We start from the raw sequence: 16394 nt of genomic DNA on the forward strand, positions 1-16394 counted from the left end.
ATCAGATGTGGGACATATTCGGAAAGTAATCACATGGAACCTGCTGACTGACTGGATATTAGAGAAAAAAGACCTGTGAGGACGACCCTTAAGTTTCTAGCGTGATTAAACATGAGTCATTTAAGGGCTTAAGAACATTTTGCTTGATAGGTCTGTTCATCTATCTACTTTGGGCATTTGAAGATATTGAAAAAATATATATCCTACATTTATAATTGTGACCTAAAATGTTGAAAGGAATGTAATTAACTAAACTGGAAAAAGGAGATAATTGTTTAGGAGATTTTAATCCTTTCCATTTGAGCTTATCAAACAAGAGAAAATAATTGTTCTTTATTTTTATGCAAAAATGTTCAATTTACTAATCTTGTTATCCTATTTATAAATTGGACCTCAAGGCTGAAGAACAAGTAGGTTTTAAAAATTGCAGCTGTAACTCTTAATTACAGAGAACAATCGGATGGTTACCAGAGGGGAGTTGGTCGGGGGATGTGTTGAACAGGTGATGAGGATTAAGGAGTGCATTTGTGATGAGCACAGGCTGGTGTAGGGAGGAGCTGAATCACTATACTGTACCCCTGAAACTAACAGTTCACCATATGCTAACTATACTGGAACTAAAATAAAAAATGGTAATAGATTGCTGCTGTAATAAACAGTATATTCATTTTAAATCCAAATTTCCATTAATCTTTATACATCAAAAGCCCCTTAGATGCTAAAAATCTCAAACTGACAAGCAGAATATTTAGTGAAATGGGGAAAATGTTTGTGATTTATTAAGTGAGAAAAGGAGGCCAGCAAACAAAATACTGTTACACACACATATCTATATATAGTTATTTATAATCACAAACCTTCTTCTAAAGAGGGTATGATCAACAAATCGTAATCTGTTCTCCACACTGTGATCCATTTGAAATATTCCTTCTCTTTAAATGCAGATCCTCAGGGGTGCCTGGGTGGCTCAGTGAGTTAAACGTCTGACTTCAGCTCAGGTCATGATCTCATGGCTCATGGGTTCGAGCCCCGTGTTGAGCTCTGTGCTGACAGCTCAGAGCCTGGAGCCTGCTTTGGATTCTGTGTCTCCCTCTCTCTCTCTGCCCCTCCCCCGTTCATGCTCTGTATCTCTCTCTGTCAAAAATAAATAAACATTAAAAAAAAAAAAGAAAATGAAAAAAAAAGAAATGTTAACAGTGTTTATTTCTAGGCCAAGGAGTTTATTTTTATTTCCACTTCATATATCTCTGGGTTTTCCAAATTTTCTATAACAATTACACATTTTTATAATTAAAAAAAAATTAACAGTAATTGTACTGATTGTTTTAATAACCTGGAAATTTGCTTATAATATTAAGAGAAAAAAACTGAATATGATTATGGATACAACAATGACATAAAAAATTATTTAAAAGGACTAAAGGAAATATGCCAAATGTCGACAGTTGTCTCTCAGGGGTTATGTAGATTATCCCTGCCCCTGCCAGATTCTTTAAACTTTTCTGGTCTCTCACATTCTTAAGAACAGATTCCATTTAGACTCAATGAACTTCATACTGCCAAATCAAATGGATGCTTCTCTGTCCTTACTTACCTCAAGCAATCTCTCAGCATCAATCAATTCAGCTAGCCTTCTCATCTTTGTTGAAACACTATTCTCTCTTGCCTTCCCTCTTACCTTGCTAGGTACTTCTCATTTTTCTTTGCCAGCTCAACCTCTGTCCTAAACTCCAGATTTATATACCAGCTGGTCACCTGACACATCTATTCTCTTGGATTTCTGATAGGTATCTCAAATTTACTATATCCAAAGAGAATCTGACCGTAATCCTCCACTCCCCATCCTACTCTTCTCCCAGTCTTCCCATCCCAGTGAATGGTGACACCATCCAACCTCTCAAACCTAAACCTATGAAGCAACGTTGATTCCTATCACACTCAGTCTCCCTAACTTGCACCCTATTTTTCTACAAAGGCATCTAGAACATCATATGCTAACTGAAAAAAAGCTGACCACAAGGAAAAGGGATCCTCACAAGAGTAAAAACATGTGTTAATTACGCTATGGCTATGGAAAAATCTTCAAGGCAAAAATAATTTTCTGTTAAAAATAGGAAATTTTCAACATACACTATTATTTGGAAAATAGTGTATTTATTTTATTACTTCAGTAATTTAACCATTAATCTTAATAAGAAAAATCAATATACAAGGAGAGACTGGCTGTACTACATTGAGGGAGAAAAGATGTTACTTAGAAATGAACAGAAGGTGCCACCAAGTGGAGAAAAAAGTATATACATAGTAGAGAAAAATCTAGGTAAGCCATATTTGTTTAACTTGATTTAAAGGATTTCAGGGTTCCAACACTTCAAAAAACTCTTGATAGAAGTAGAAACAGTAATTTTATACTATTATGCATAAAGAGCCCAAATTTTCCACCATTTTACTCTCAACATTTTCCTTTGTCAAATTTTATATAGATACTAACTACTTACTTGGTTTATCTGTCACTAATTCTTTTGTTTTTAATTTTTTTTAACGTTTATTTATTATTGAGAGACAGAGAGACACAGAGCATGAGCAGGGGAGGGGTACAGAGAGGGGGAGACACAGAATCTAAAATAGGCTCCAGGTTCTGAGCTGTCAGCACAGAGCCCGATGTGGGGCTCAAACTCACAAATTGTGAGATCATGACCTGAGCAGAAGTCAGTCACCCAACCAACTGAGCCACCCAGACACCCCAATCTGTCACTAATTCTAGGCAAAAGCTAACAAGCATAAAAATGAAAATAAAGGGGGCACCTGGTGCTCAGTCAGTTGAGTGTTCCACACTTGATTTCAGCTCAGGTCACGATCCCAGGGTCATGGGATCAAGCCCCATGGCTCCGTGCTGAGTGTGGAAGCTGCTTAAGATTTTCTCTGTCTCAAAATAGGAAGGAAGGAAGGAAGTGAAGGAAGGATGGAAGGGAGGAAGGAAGAAGGAAGGAAATAAAGACTTTGGTGCATTACTGTGGCTATAGAGATAAAATTAAGGATAATCAAAATGGTGTAAGAGTACAATGGCATAAAAGACTATTTGTGATCTACTGAAATACTTTGAGTATTCTGTTCAGTCAGGTTAAGCTCATATAAACTCCTGAAAAAGAAATTAAAATCTCACTGCTGATTCTATAAGAGAATAGAACTTACATAAGAAAATAAACGTATTATAAGGGGCACCTGGGTGGCTCAATCGGTTGAGCATCCAACTTCAGCTCAGGTCATGATGTCACGGTTCGTGGGTTCAAGCCCTGCATTGGGCTCTGTGCTGACAGCTCAGAGCCGGGAGCCTGCTTCAAATTCTGTGTCTCCCTCTCTCTCTGCCCCTCCCCTGCTCATGCTCTTCTGTCTCTCTCTCTCTCAAAAATGAATAAACATTAAAAAAGATTTTTTTAAGAAAATAAAAGTACTGTAACAAAGAAAAATAACACTCAGTTATAGTACAGTCTACCAGCTAGCATTCATTAAATGACTATAAACTCCAAGATAGCAAGGACCATCTATTTTGTTTACCACTGTGAATGTGTAAATCTATCAGTGCATGATACATACTGGGATGCTTAACATTTGTTGAATAAGTGATTTGTAAGCTGAGTACTGTGCTAGGTTCTAGGCATTCAGTTTTTTATTTTCAAGGTACATGGAGCTCCACTGCCCATCCCAGACATTCACATCAGCACATACACCTTTTGTTTATCTACTGGTAGACCCAACAGCCTCACTAGCTGCTGACAGTCAAAGAAATGAAAGCCTTGCGATGAGATAAAGTGAACTCTCTTTCCCACAAGATTTCTAATGTTCCCACTAGATTAGGGAACAGTATGTGAACCACAGAAGTTTATTGAAGAAATTCCCTGTTTCTAGGATAAACACTTGACACTTCAGAAGGGAATCCTTCTCTAGTTGAGATTATGCAGCTACCCTACAGATTCATATACTATCACAGGCCATCTCCAGCACCAGACGTCTCAGAAAGAGGACAGAACTACAGCTCACCCCATAGGCAACATCAGGTGTTCCTCTCATTGGGAGACTTTGCGATAGTTCGTGCAGGTGACAGCTGCTCACCCTGCTGTTCAGGACCCATTTTCTTGGACTCCCTAGGCTCAAGTGAGAGGAGAGCCACATCAGGTGCAGGAGCTGCCCTGACTTAAAGGCTTCATGCTCTACAAAAACTAACACCTCTAATAACAACTCCACAGGCACAGCTTCAGGATTCCCATTCTCACAAGGGACATCCCAGATCTAAGAGCAGCAATACACAAGGAAGCTCAAACAGCTAACTCACCAGGCATTTATAATTGCTCTCATCCAGATGCAATGTACCAATCAAGGATCAATTTTGTCTAGCAGTATATAGTAGTCCCCCTCCTTGTTTGCAGGGGTGAAGTTCTAAGATCCCCAGTGCATGCCTGAAACTGTGGATAGTACCAACCCTTATAAATACTATCCTTTTTCCTACATTTACACACCTGGGATAAAGATTAATTTATAAATTAGTCACAGTAAGAGTCTAACAACAATAACTAATAGTAAAATAGAACAACTGTAATATAGTAAGTTATGTGAATATAGTTCCCTCCTCTCAAAATATTTTTGTACCATTCTCACCCTTCCTCTTGTGATGTGAGATGATAAAACACTTTTCTGATGAGAGGAAGTGCAGTAAATGACGCAGGCATTGTGACATAGTGTTAGGCTACTACTGACCTTCTGACCATACATCAGGAGATCACCTGCTTCTAAACCATGGGTGACCAGGGGTGACTGAAACCATGGAAAGCAAAACCGTGGATAAGAGGGGACTCCTGTAGTTGCTACAATCAAATCTGGTTTCCAGGGAAACAAAGCTGGCATTTAACTGAAGATCAGATTCACTTAACCCTTTTACCTACAATTCACTAAGTTCCATTGTATACTACACTAGGTAAAATGACAATGAAGTCCTATCTCCATCACCAACCTCTATCCTGACCTAAAGACTAGTGTTTAACTGTCTACCCACCATTCCCACTTGGTTTTCTAACAGGCATCTCCTACTTAACATAGACAAAGTAGAATTCTTCATTACCTCTTCCAGTTCTGCTTCCCCCACCCTACCCGATCTTCCTCACCTCAGTTACCACCAGTAGTTCAGGCCAAAAATCTTGAAGTCATCCTTGACTTTTTTCTCTCAAAATTCACTCCATCAGCAAATCCTCCATTTTACTCAAAATATATCCCTGTGGTAGGCAGTCTCTAGGATGGCCTCCATGACCACAGCCTCTGGGTATACATACCCTGTGTAATCCTCTATGGATAACAGAAAATATATATACTGGTCTCTGTACCCAACTCCTGGCACAGAGCTCCTGAGACTTTTGCAACTTCCTAATGATAACACTAGGAGCATCTATTGTTTTAATATTTGTCTTTTTTTTTTTTTTTTTTTTAAGATTTTATTTTTTTGGCACTTGGGTGGCTCAGTTGGTTAAGTGTCTGACTTCGGTTCAGGTCATGACCTCTCTGTTTGTGAGTTCGAGCCCTGCATCAGGCTCTCTGCTGTCAGCATAGGGCCCACTTTGGATGCTTTGTCTCCCTCTCTCTGCCCCTGCCCCTCTGCCTTGCACATGCTCTCTCTCTCAAACATAAATATTAAAAAAATATTTTTTAAAAGATTTTATTTTTTAAGTAATCTCCACACCTAACATGGGGCTGGAACCCATGACCCTGAAGTCAAGAATCACACATTCCACCGACTGAGCCAGCCAGGCGCCCCTTAATATCTGTCTTTGATCTGACCCTGACACAGGGCTCCCAACACTCTCATAAATTCCTGAGTAATAAGAGCAGTAGGAGCATCTCTTGTTCTAATGAGGTGACTCTAGATAGGCTTCAAGATGGTCCTGGATGAGGGTAGTCACCAGGAAGACCAAGCCATGATCAAAAGCTTGGAATTTCCAGCTTCACCCCCTAACCTCCTGACCAATCTATAGCTGGCTGCTCAGAAGCACTGGGCTTGTGAGTGGCATCAGAGGAAGAGGTAGAGGGGGCAGTCTTGTGGGACTGAAACCTTACCTGTTGTGGGATCTGACACTATCTCCAGACAGACAGTGTCAAAAATGAGTTAAACTGTAGGACACCCAGCTGCTGTCAGAGACTTTCTTGTTGTTGGGGGGGGGGGGGGGGAATCCCTACACATTTGGTAACCGGAAGTGTCAGAAGTGAAGTGTCTAGTATGTAAAGGAGACTCACAAGAGAAACACACAGCAGGGAAGAGTTTTTCCCTACTAGGGAAGAAAGAAACTGAGGTTTTTTTCCCTCACTTTCATCCACTTTCCATGAGTATGGGCTGTATTTACTGACTCATTTCTAATAAAAAGAACGCAGCATTAAGTGTAGGATGTTACTTCTGAGATTAGGTTTTAAAAGACTGGCCTAATGTAACACCATGTTAACTATACTTCCAAAAAAAAAAAAAAAAAAGGAAAAATACACACGCACACACGCACACAACTGTGGCTTCCATCTCAGGTGTTCTCTTCACTTGCTCTTAAGAAGCCAGCTGCCACAAGAGATGGCCTTGTGGAGAGGCCCACATGAGTGAGCGCGGAAGCAAATCTCTGAAGTCCGTCTACAGCCACATGAATGAATTTGGCTATGGAGGGGACTGCAGCCTCAAACGATATCTCGAGTGCAGCCTCGTGAAAGACCCTAAACCAGAGGCATCTAGCTAAGTTGCATTCAATTCCTTACCCACAGAAATCATGAGAGATACTGTTTATTGTTTTAAGCTAAATTTAAGATAAAATGGGTAACTGGTACAGTCCCCAAACTCACAACTCGCAGCACTAGCACGTTAGTCCAGCAATCAGCCTGCTCCAACACTGCCCCCCCTTCCTCATTCTTCACGGCAATGACACAGATGCTTTAAAAATGTAAATCACAGGGGGCTCTTGGGTGGCTCAGTTGGTTAAGTCTCTGACTTGGGCTCAGGTCACGATCACCTGGTTCATGGGTTCGAGCCCTGTGTCGGGCTCTGTGTTGACAGCTCAGAGCCTAGAGCCTGCTTCGGATTCTGAGTCTCCCTTTCTCTGCTCCTTCCCCACTCATGCTTTGTCTCTCTCTCTCTCAAAAATAAAATAAAATGGTCAACAGACACACAAAAAGATGCCCAACATCATTAATCATCAGGAAAATGCAAATCAAAACCAAATGAGATATCATCTTAGAGCTGTCAGAATGGCTAGCAACAAAAAGATGAGAAATAACAAGTGTTAGCGAGGATATGGAGAAAAAGGAACTCTTGTGCACTGTTGGTAGAAATAAAATTGGTACAACTACAGTGGAAAACAGTATGGAGCTTCCTCAAAAAATTAAAAATTAAATTACCATATGATCCAGTAATTCCACTACTGGATACTCACCCAACAAAAACAAAAACACTAATTGAAAAAGATATATGCACCCCTACGTTAAGTGCAGCATCATTTACAATAGCCAAGACATGGAAGCAACTCAAGTGCCCATTCAAAGATGAATGGACAAAAAAGATGTGGTGTACAAATGCAGTAGAATATTACTCGGTCATAAAAAAAGGAATGTGATCTTACCATCTGTGACAACAGATGGGACGGACCCAGAGGGTATTATGTTCAGCAAAATAAGTCAGACTGGAAAAGACAAATATCATATGATTTCACATGTAAGTAACTAAAATATATAAAACATACAAAAAACAAAACAAACAAAAAGCAGAAATGGACCCAAAAATACAGAGAACAAACTGACGGTTGCCAGAGAGTATGGGGGTAGGGCAATAAGCGATATAGGTGAAGAAGAGCAGGAAAATAAGTTAAGTCAGTAAATAAATAAACAAATGGAACAAGCATAGTAATGAATTGTAACTCATTGGTTGTAACAGGAGTTCATACTGATACAATAAACGAGTAGACTGAAAGTTTGATGAGTAATGGGATACTTAAATAACTTCAAAGTACCTCTACATAAAATGCTAATTAATTGCAAAGGGAAAACTTTAGAAAGGAGAAACTTCGCAGATATACCCTATTCAAGTGAGAAGATATCATCAGTAATGGGACTAATCAAAATAGGGTGCCACCTCATGGGACACTGCTTCTGTGAAATTTCTGCCAAAGACATAGTCTGAATCTAGTCATGAGAAAACACTTGACAAACCCACACTGAAGGACTTTCTACAATATAACTGGCCTGCAGGGGCGCCTGGGTGGCTCAGTTGGTTAAGCGTCCAACTTCGGCTCAGGTCACAATCTCAGGGTTCGTAAGTTCCAGCCCTGCATCGGGCTTTGTGCTGACACCTCAAGAGCCTGGAGCCTGCTTCGGATTCTTTGTCTCCCTCTCTCTCTGCTCCTCCCCCACTCATGCTCTGTCTCTGTCTCTCTCCTTCAAAAATAAATAAAAACATTAAAAAAATAATAACTGGCCTGTAACTTTCAAAAGTGTGAAGGTCATGAAAATTAAGGAAAAGTTAAAGAGACTAGAGAGAAATGTGCTCCACATGAAATGCACAATTAGACCCTCTGGCTATAAAAGACATTTGTTGGCACAACTGATGAAAACTAAATGGGATCTGAAGATGATATGACTCCTAATTTCCCGACTTTGACGGTTAAATTGTGGTTACATAGGAGAATATCCTTGTTTGTAGGAATTACACACTGGAGTATTCAGGACATCCTTTGGGAACTTACTTTGAAATGATTCATATACTTCCAACTCTTCAGGAAGTTTAGGATTGTTCCTAATTTAAAAAAAAATTATAAAACAGATCACATCCTACTTTACCTTCCAGTGACTTTCAAAGAAATTTAGGGAAAAAAAGCCAAAAAAGCATGGCTTACCACATGTACATGATCCAGGCCCTAGCTATTTCTCCTAGTTACCTAAAATCTTCCCTGTGGTCATTCCATTCCAGCCAAACTGGCCACACTGCTGTTCTTTGAATACATGCAAATATATCTCAACAGACAGGCTTTTGCACTGTGGTTTCTACTGCCTGGAGCTCTTTGTCCCCTTCCCTGGTTTGCTCCCTCCCCTCTTCAAATGTCATTTCCTCAAGGAAGCCTTTTCTAACTTCCAGAGAAGACAGCCACTCCATTACTCTTTATCTTTTTATGAATGCCAGCTTCATATTATCTTCCTTGCATTTACCATTACCTAAAATATAGAATACATTTGTTCTTCTGTCTCCATTCAATGAGAGCAAGAACTCTCATTATTTACTATTGTATTCCCAGTGTCTATAACAGTTCTAGGCATCTGGTAGGCATGCAATAGTTATTTGAACGTCACCTGGGTGGCTCCGTTGGTTGAGCATCCAAATGCAGCTCAGGTCATGACCTCACGGTTCATAAGTTCAAGCCTCGGGTCGGGCTCTGTGCTGACAGCTCAGAGCGTGGAGCCTGATTTGGAGTTTGTGTCTCCCATTCTTTCTGCCTCTCCCCTGCTCACATTCTCTCTCTCTCTCCCTCTCTCAAAAATAAGTAAACATTAAAAACCAACCAAACAAAAATAGTTATTTGAATAACAATGATAAACTGTTTGCTATTCGCTACTTTGTATATAATACCTGTCTCTCTAATTAAAACTGAATCGGGGCACCCTGGGAGGCTCAGTCAGTTAGGCTCCAACTTTGGCTCAGGTCATGATCTCATGGTTGGTGAGAGCCCACATTGGGCTCTCTGCTGTCAGCATAGAGCCTGCTTCAGATCCTCTGTCCCCCTCTCTTTCTGCCCCTCCCCTGCTTGTGCTATTTCCCTTTCAAAAATAAACAAACATTAAAAATTAAAAAAAAAAAAAATCAACCCAACTACAAATTTACTCATGGATCAAATCAAAGGTAAGACTCCACAAATTTAGAATTCCACAATGTATTACACTTAGCAAAGAGGGGGTCTTCTTGAGAAACAAACAGCTAAACTTGTCCGACAACACTTCTCCCTACATCATAAGCCTTTAAGCTTCCCTTATAAACAAGGGTCATCAAAGGTACTCAGCCATTAGGAGGCTGCTCTCCACAAAGAAATTCAGCTTTATATCCTCAATTGTCCTCAGGCACCTGCTGGAATGATGTTATCTTCTACAGCTTTCTACCTCTTTTTCATGTGATCTCAGATCATATAAAAGAACTTGCTTGGCAGAATAGTACTTTTATCTTTTCATAGTTCTTACCACGTTATCATTTCAAATATGTTTCATCACATAATTTAAATCCGTTCCCTCCCGCACCTCCCCTCACATTCTCCCAAAATATAGACCATGAGCGCTGAGTAAAGATGAGTGCTTTGAAGGAAATAGATCTCAATCTGAGATCTGAAAGAGATAGCCACAGGTCTTCTGCATCCTCCTAGGACCAATTCCACCCCAAAACAATCAACCAAACAAATAACTTGGACACCTTACCTCCTAAAGCCAAATTCCACTTTTGAGTCCTGGGTCTCAAATAGTGCCCCTAACATATAAAATGCCCCTCAGTGAAAGTAGACAGCTCTTGATCTAAAATCACAGTCCCTTGGATCTTAAAAGAATGATACGCTATGGTAACATGTAATATCACTGCTGCTTTCTCACAATCACAGCCAATGAGTATAAAGACAATTCATTACAAGCATACCTTGGAGATATTGCAGGCTTGGTTCCAAACTAACACAATAAAGTAAATATTGCAATAAAACAAGTCAAACGAATTTTTGTTTTCCAGTGCATATAAAAGTTATGTTTATACTACACTATAGTCTATTAAGTGTACAACAGTAGTATATCTAAAAAAAAAACACAACATATGCCTTGATTAAAAAATACTTTATTGCTTGCTGAAAATACTAACCATCATCTGAGCTTTTAGGGAGTTTTTAATTTTTTGGCTCATGGAGGGTTCTTGCCTTGAAGTTGATGGCTGCTGACTGACCAGAGTGGTGGGGTGACAGTGGCGATTTCTTAAAATAAGACAACAATGAAGTTGTTCATTGCTTCAGAAAAAAAGATTCCTTTTTTTTTTCCACTTTTCTTTTGCAGCTTCCTCACACTGATCCACTCTTCCTTCTCATTAAGGATTTCTCTGTAGCCATGTAATGCTATTTGATAGCCTTTACACACAGTAAAACTTCTTTCAAAATTGGAGTCAATCCTCTCAAGCCTGCCACTACCGTATCAACTAAGTTTATATTATATTCTAAATCCTTTGTCATTTCAACAATCTTCACAGTATCTCTGCCAGGAGTAGATTCTAGATCAACAAACCACTTTCTTTGCTCATCCATGAGAAGGAACTCCTCATCCATTCAAGTTTGATCATAAAACTGCAACAATTCAGTCACGTCTTCAGGCTCCACTTCTCGTTCTCTTGCAATTTCTACATTTACTTCCATAATTACTTTATCCACTGAAGTGATAAACCCCTCAAAATCATCCATGATCAATGGGTTGGAATCAACTTCTTCTAAACTCCTGTTAATGATGGTATTTTGACCTCTTCCCATGAAATCACAAATGTTTTTAATGGCATCTAGAATGATTGAATCCTTTTGAGAAGATTTTCCATTTACTTTGCCCAGATCCAGCAGAGGCAGCTATAGCCTTATGCAAGGTCTCTCTTAAATAATACTTGAAAATCAAAATTACTCCTTCATCTGTGGGCTAAAGATATTGTGTTAGCAGGTATGAAACATGAATCTCACTGTACATCTCCATCAGAGCTGCTGGGTAACCAGGTGCATTGACAATGAACACTAATATTTTGAAAGGAATCTTTTTTTCTGAGCAGTAGGTCCCAACAGCAGGCTTAAAATATCCAGTAAACCATGCTGTAAACAGATGTGTGGTCACTCAGGCTTTGTTGTTCCATTGGTAGAGCATAAGATTTAGCATAATTCTTAAGGGCCATGGGATTTTCTGAATAGTGAATGAATATAGGCCTCAACTAAAAATCACCGGCTGCATTAGCCCCTAACAAGAGAGTCAGCCTGTCCTTTGAAGCTCTGAAGCCAGGCACGGACTTTTCTCTAGCTATGAAAGTCCTAGATGGCATCTTCTTCCAATAGAGTGCTGTTTCGTCTACATTGAAAATCTGTTGTTTAGTGTAGCCACCTTCACTAATTATCTTCGCTAGATCTTCTGAATAACTTGCTGCAACTTTCATATCAGCACTTGCTGCTTTACCTTGCACTCTTGTTATGGAAACAGTGTTTTTCCTTAAACTTTATGAACCAAACTCTGCTAGCTTCACTTTTCTTTTGCAGCTTCCTCACCTCTCAGCCTTCACAGAATTGAAGAGGTAGGGATTTGCTCTAGACTAAGCTTTGGCTTAGGAAATGCTGTGGTTGGTTTGATCTTCTGTCCAGAACACAAAAACTTACTCCGTATCAGCAATAAGGCTGTTTCACTTTCTCATCATTCTTGTGTTCACTGGAGTAGCACTTTTAACTTCCTTCAAGAACTTTTCTTTTGCATTCACAACGTGGCTAACTGTTTGACACAAGAGGCCTAGCATTCAGCCTATCTTGGCTTTCAACATGCCTTCCTCACTAAGCTTTATCACTTTTAGCTTTTGATTTAAAGTGACAGGGGCGCCTGGGTGGCTCAGTCGGTTAAGCGTCCGACTTCAGCTCAGGTCACGATCTCGCGGTCCGTGGGTTCGTGCCCCGCGTCGGGCTCTGGGCTGATGGCTCAGAGCCTGGAGCCTGCTTCTGATTCTGCGTCTCCCTCTCTCTCTGCCCCTCCCCTGTTCATGCTCTGTCTCTCTCTGTCTCAAAAATAAATAAACGTTAAAAAAAAATTAAAAAAAAAAAATAAAGTGACAGATGTGTGCTCACTTCAGCAGCACATGTAATAAAGTGACAGATGTGCAACTCTTCCTTTCTCTTGAACACTCAAAGGCCTTTGAAGGGTTATTGATTGGCCTAATTTCAATATTGTGTTTCAGGGAACAGGGAGGCCTGGGGAGAGGAAGACAGGGGAATGGCCAGTTGGTGGAGCAGTCTGAACATAACATTTACTAAGGTCACCATCTTATATAGGTGTGGTTCATGGCACCCCAAAAGAATTACAACAGTAAGCTCAAAGATCACTTGATTACGGGTCACCATAACAAACATAACAACAATGAAAAGTTTGAAATATTGTGAGAATTACCAAAATGTGATACACAGACACAATGTGAGCATATGGTGTTGGAAAAATGGCACCGACAGACTTGCTCATGGCAGGGTTGCCTCAAACCTTCAATTTGTAAAAAACTTCTCTGATTTGTGCAGCACAGTAAAGCAAAGCATAATGAAACTAGGTATGTCTGCATCGTGGCCTTCAAACTACATCACTGATATAGGTCAATGCTCCTAATTTGTCCAAGTAGTAGAAGCTGAGAACTGGTTGTAGGTGAAATGTGATATATGTGCTTAATTCACAATATATATATTTTTAAAATTTACTTAAATTCAAGTTAGTTAACAACACAGTGCAGTACTGGTTTCAGTAGTTCACAATATACTCTTAAAAAACTGTTCTGTTCAATCAAGTAGCCTATTAATTTAAATAAAAACTTTAATTCGGTCACATTAGCTAAATTTCACAGTGTCCTGGGCCAGATGTGACTAGTGGCTACCGTATTGGACAGCACAAACATATAATATTTCTATGATCATGAAAAGTTCTACTGGATAGTGCCATATTTAGGGTGACAAATATTTTAAATTATCATTTAAAAAACAAGAAATCTCACCATTGAAATACACATTTCCACTTTCTCTTGAAAAATCCTATCTAGAAACCGTTGACCAAATTCTCAGCTGATGGAACCAGGGAGTGATGAATAGCACTGCTGCCCTCTTTGATGGAATGTGTGCTTTTCAGTCCTTTACAGTCCCCACTACTCCCTACTGTCTCACACTGTACTTCATTAACTTATGTTATATGCCTGGATTTCTAATCGAGTCTTTATAATACCCTTGAGATTATTCCAGTTCCTACACAACAGAGCCTCAAGCAGTTTCTGATGATCAAGTTCAATTAAATAAAATGTCACAGGTAACCTAATACACTTATTTCTAGTTTTCTGGTGAAATTTTCTAGACAAACTATAACAGATACCTAGAGTTTAATTATGTATCAAACAAGTGGTATTATTTTAGCAATCTATGAAACAGACAGAAGTACTTTGCTTTGAAATATTTTACACAAAATTTGATAATCCACGTAAGACCATTTAGAATTTCATTTCAAAACAGATATATTATAAAATTACTTTTTAGAGACCTAAGGAATTTGAGGGCTCTCATTTTACAGATGAAAAAACTAAGCCCCAGAGAGGTTAAGGAACTTGCTTAAAGTCCAATTGCCAAATATTCAGAGTCAGAATTCGTTTTGCTTTTCCCTTCACCCATAGCCACGTGATAATGTGGCATACTGTTTTTCCCCAAAGACAGCCACACCATCATATACGCCAACGTGTAATGTGATGTTGACATGCCTCCATTAAGACACAGGGTTTATGTTCTCTTTCATTAAGCTTGGGCAGAGTTTTCAAACTGCCTCAACCAACAGAATGCAGAAACAATACAGGATAATTTCCAAGACTAAGTCAGTTAAGGCCACATGGCTTTCTGCCTGGTGCTTTCTCTTACAGCACTTGCCTGAAGCAGTGCAGGCCACTGGAGGGTGTACCAGCCCAAAGCCCCAGCTGTGCTCCCTGGTGACATCCAGCACCCGCTGCCAGATACCAAATGAACAAGTCTTCAGGTGATTCTGGTATCCAGCCTTTGAGTCTCCGACCTGACATTCTAGAGCCGAGATAAGCTAGTCTGACTATGACTTGCCTAAACTCCTGACCCATAAGAACTGAGAAATAAATGCTTGTTGTTTTAAGACCCTAACTTTTAGGGTTATTTGTTACAGTCACCGTAACTAGGACAGACGGTTTCAGATCACTGACTGTTTTACAAACAGATATTCAATAAATATTTGTGTAATTGCCAAGCCAAATAAAATAACATGTTGACTTAGCTTACCATTCAGGGGGGACCATGCTTCCATCCACATCCCAAAACGTGTTCTTGCCATTCATTTCAGTTGTATATATAACCCATCGGTGACGACCTGAGTGGAAAGATCAACATTTGTAAAGATGTGAGGAAATAAACACAACCTTAAAAAAAAAAAAAGTATAATTCTATATCAAAGAAGACTTTTTTTTTTTTTAATAAGAGACTTTTATGTGCTTTCACATAAAAGAAACGTTAAAGGAATAGCACCCCGGGTATATCAGTGAGGACAAGCCTCAGGAAGTGTATCGCGAGCTTTCATCAATAGCCTGGCAGCTGCCAGAGCAAAATCCCTACACTGGGACTCAGCCTCACTCTATGGGTGGGACTCAGGCATTTCCCACAGTGGAGAACTCTTGCTTCTCCCCCTGTACCGCTGCCAAGGGAGAAAGTAAAGGAATGTGTTTCCAACTGTTAAGGGTATTCAGGAAATAAACTGTTCTTCCTGAGACTGGGGCAGAAGAAATGTATTCACAGCAATCATACTTGAATTATATGTTTCCATATAAATATTTTTAAATGACCACCAGAGATCCTCTTGGAAACTGGTGATCACACATAATAAGCAAACATTATAAATGATGGTTAGATAAATAGGATAGCTCCTGTCACCAAAACAGTATGGCTGCATTTTTTTATTTAACAAATTTCTGTGAAATAGTTGGGGATCTAACTACAATTTACACAACTGTTTCTTGGAGCACCTTGGTGGTTCAGTCAGTTAAGAGTCTGACTCTTAATTTTGGCTCAGGTCATGATTTCATGGTTAGTAAGTTCAAGCCTCACACTGGGCTCTGCACTGACAGCATGGAGCCTGCTTGGGATTCTGTCTCCCTCTCTCTGCCTCTCTCCTGTGTACTATCTCTCTCTCAAAATAAATTTCAAAAATAAACTTTAAATAAATAAATAAATAAATAAATAACTATTTCTATTGGGTCCTTAAGTTGAGCATCAACCTGGATTCTAATCAATACTCTGTCACTTATTATTAATGAGTTTTAGGCAAATTTTATGAGCCTCAGTTTTTTTACCTATCAAAAGTGGATGAATACAGGGCAGTTGGCTGGCTCAGTCAGTACAGCATGAGACTCTTGAACTCAGAGTTGTGAGTTTGAGCCCCATGATGGGCACAGAGCTTACCTTAAAAAAAAAAAAAAAAAAGTGGGAGGGTGCTGCCTGGCTGGCTGAGTTGGTAGAGCATGGGACTCTTGATCTCAGGGTTTTAAGTTCAAGATCCTCACTGGATGTAGAGGTTATTGAAAAATAAAATCTTTAGGAGCAACCGGGTGGCTCAGTTGC

General features: G+C 39.6%; 1 protein-coding gene across 1 annotated transcript in view; it reads right to left on the reverse strand.

Moving 5' to 3' along the window:
- NDUFA12 (NADH:ubiquinone oxidoreductase subunit A12) overlaps positions 1-16394 on the reverse strand; it is a 29055-nt gene that overhangs the window by 9497 nt on the left and 3164 nt on the right. The window contains exon 3 of the mRNA XM_049627507.1: positions 15063-15150. Within this exon, the coding sequence (XP_049483464.1) occupies positions 15063-15150 (88 nt within the window). The remainder of the gene's footprint in view (positions 1-15062; positions 15151-16394) is intronic.

The sequence above is a fragment of the Panthera uncia genome, chromosome B4 (genome assembly GCF_023721935.1).
Source record: "Panthera uncia isolate 11264 chromosome B4, Puncia_PCG_1.0, whole genome shotgun sequence".
Lineage (NCBI taxonomy): Eukaryota > Metazoa > Chordata > Mammalia > Carnivora > Felidae > Panthera > Panthera uncia.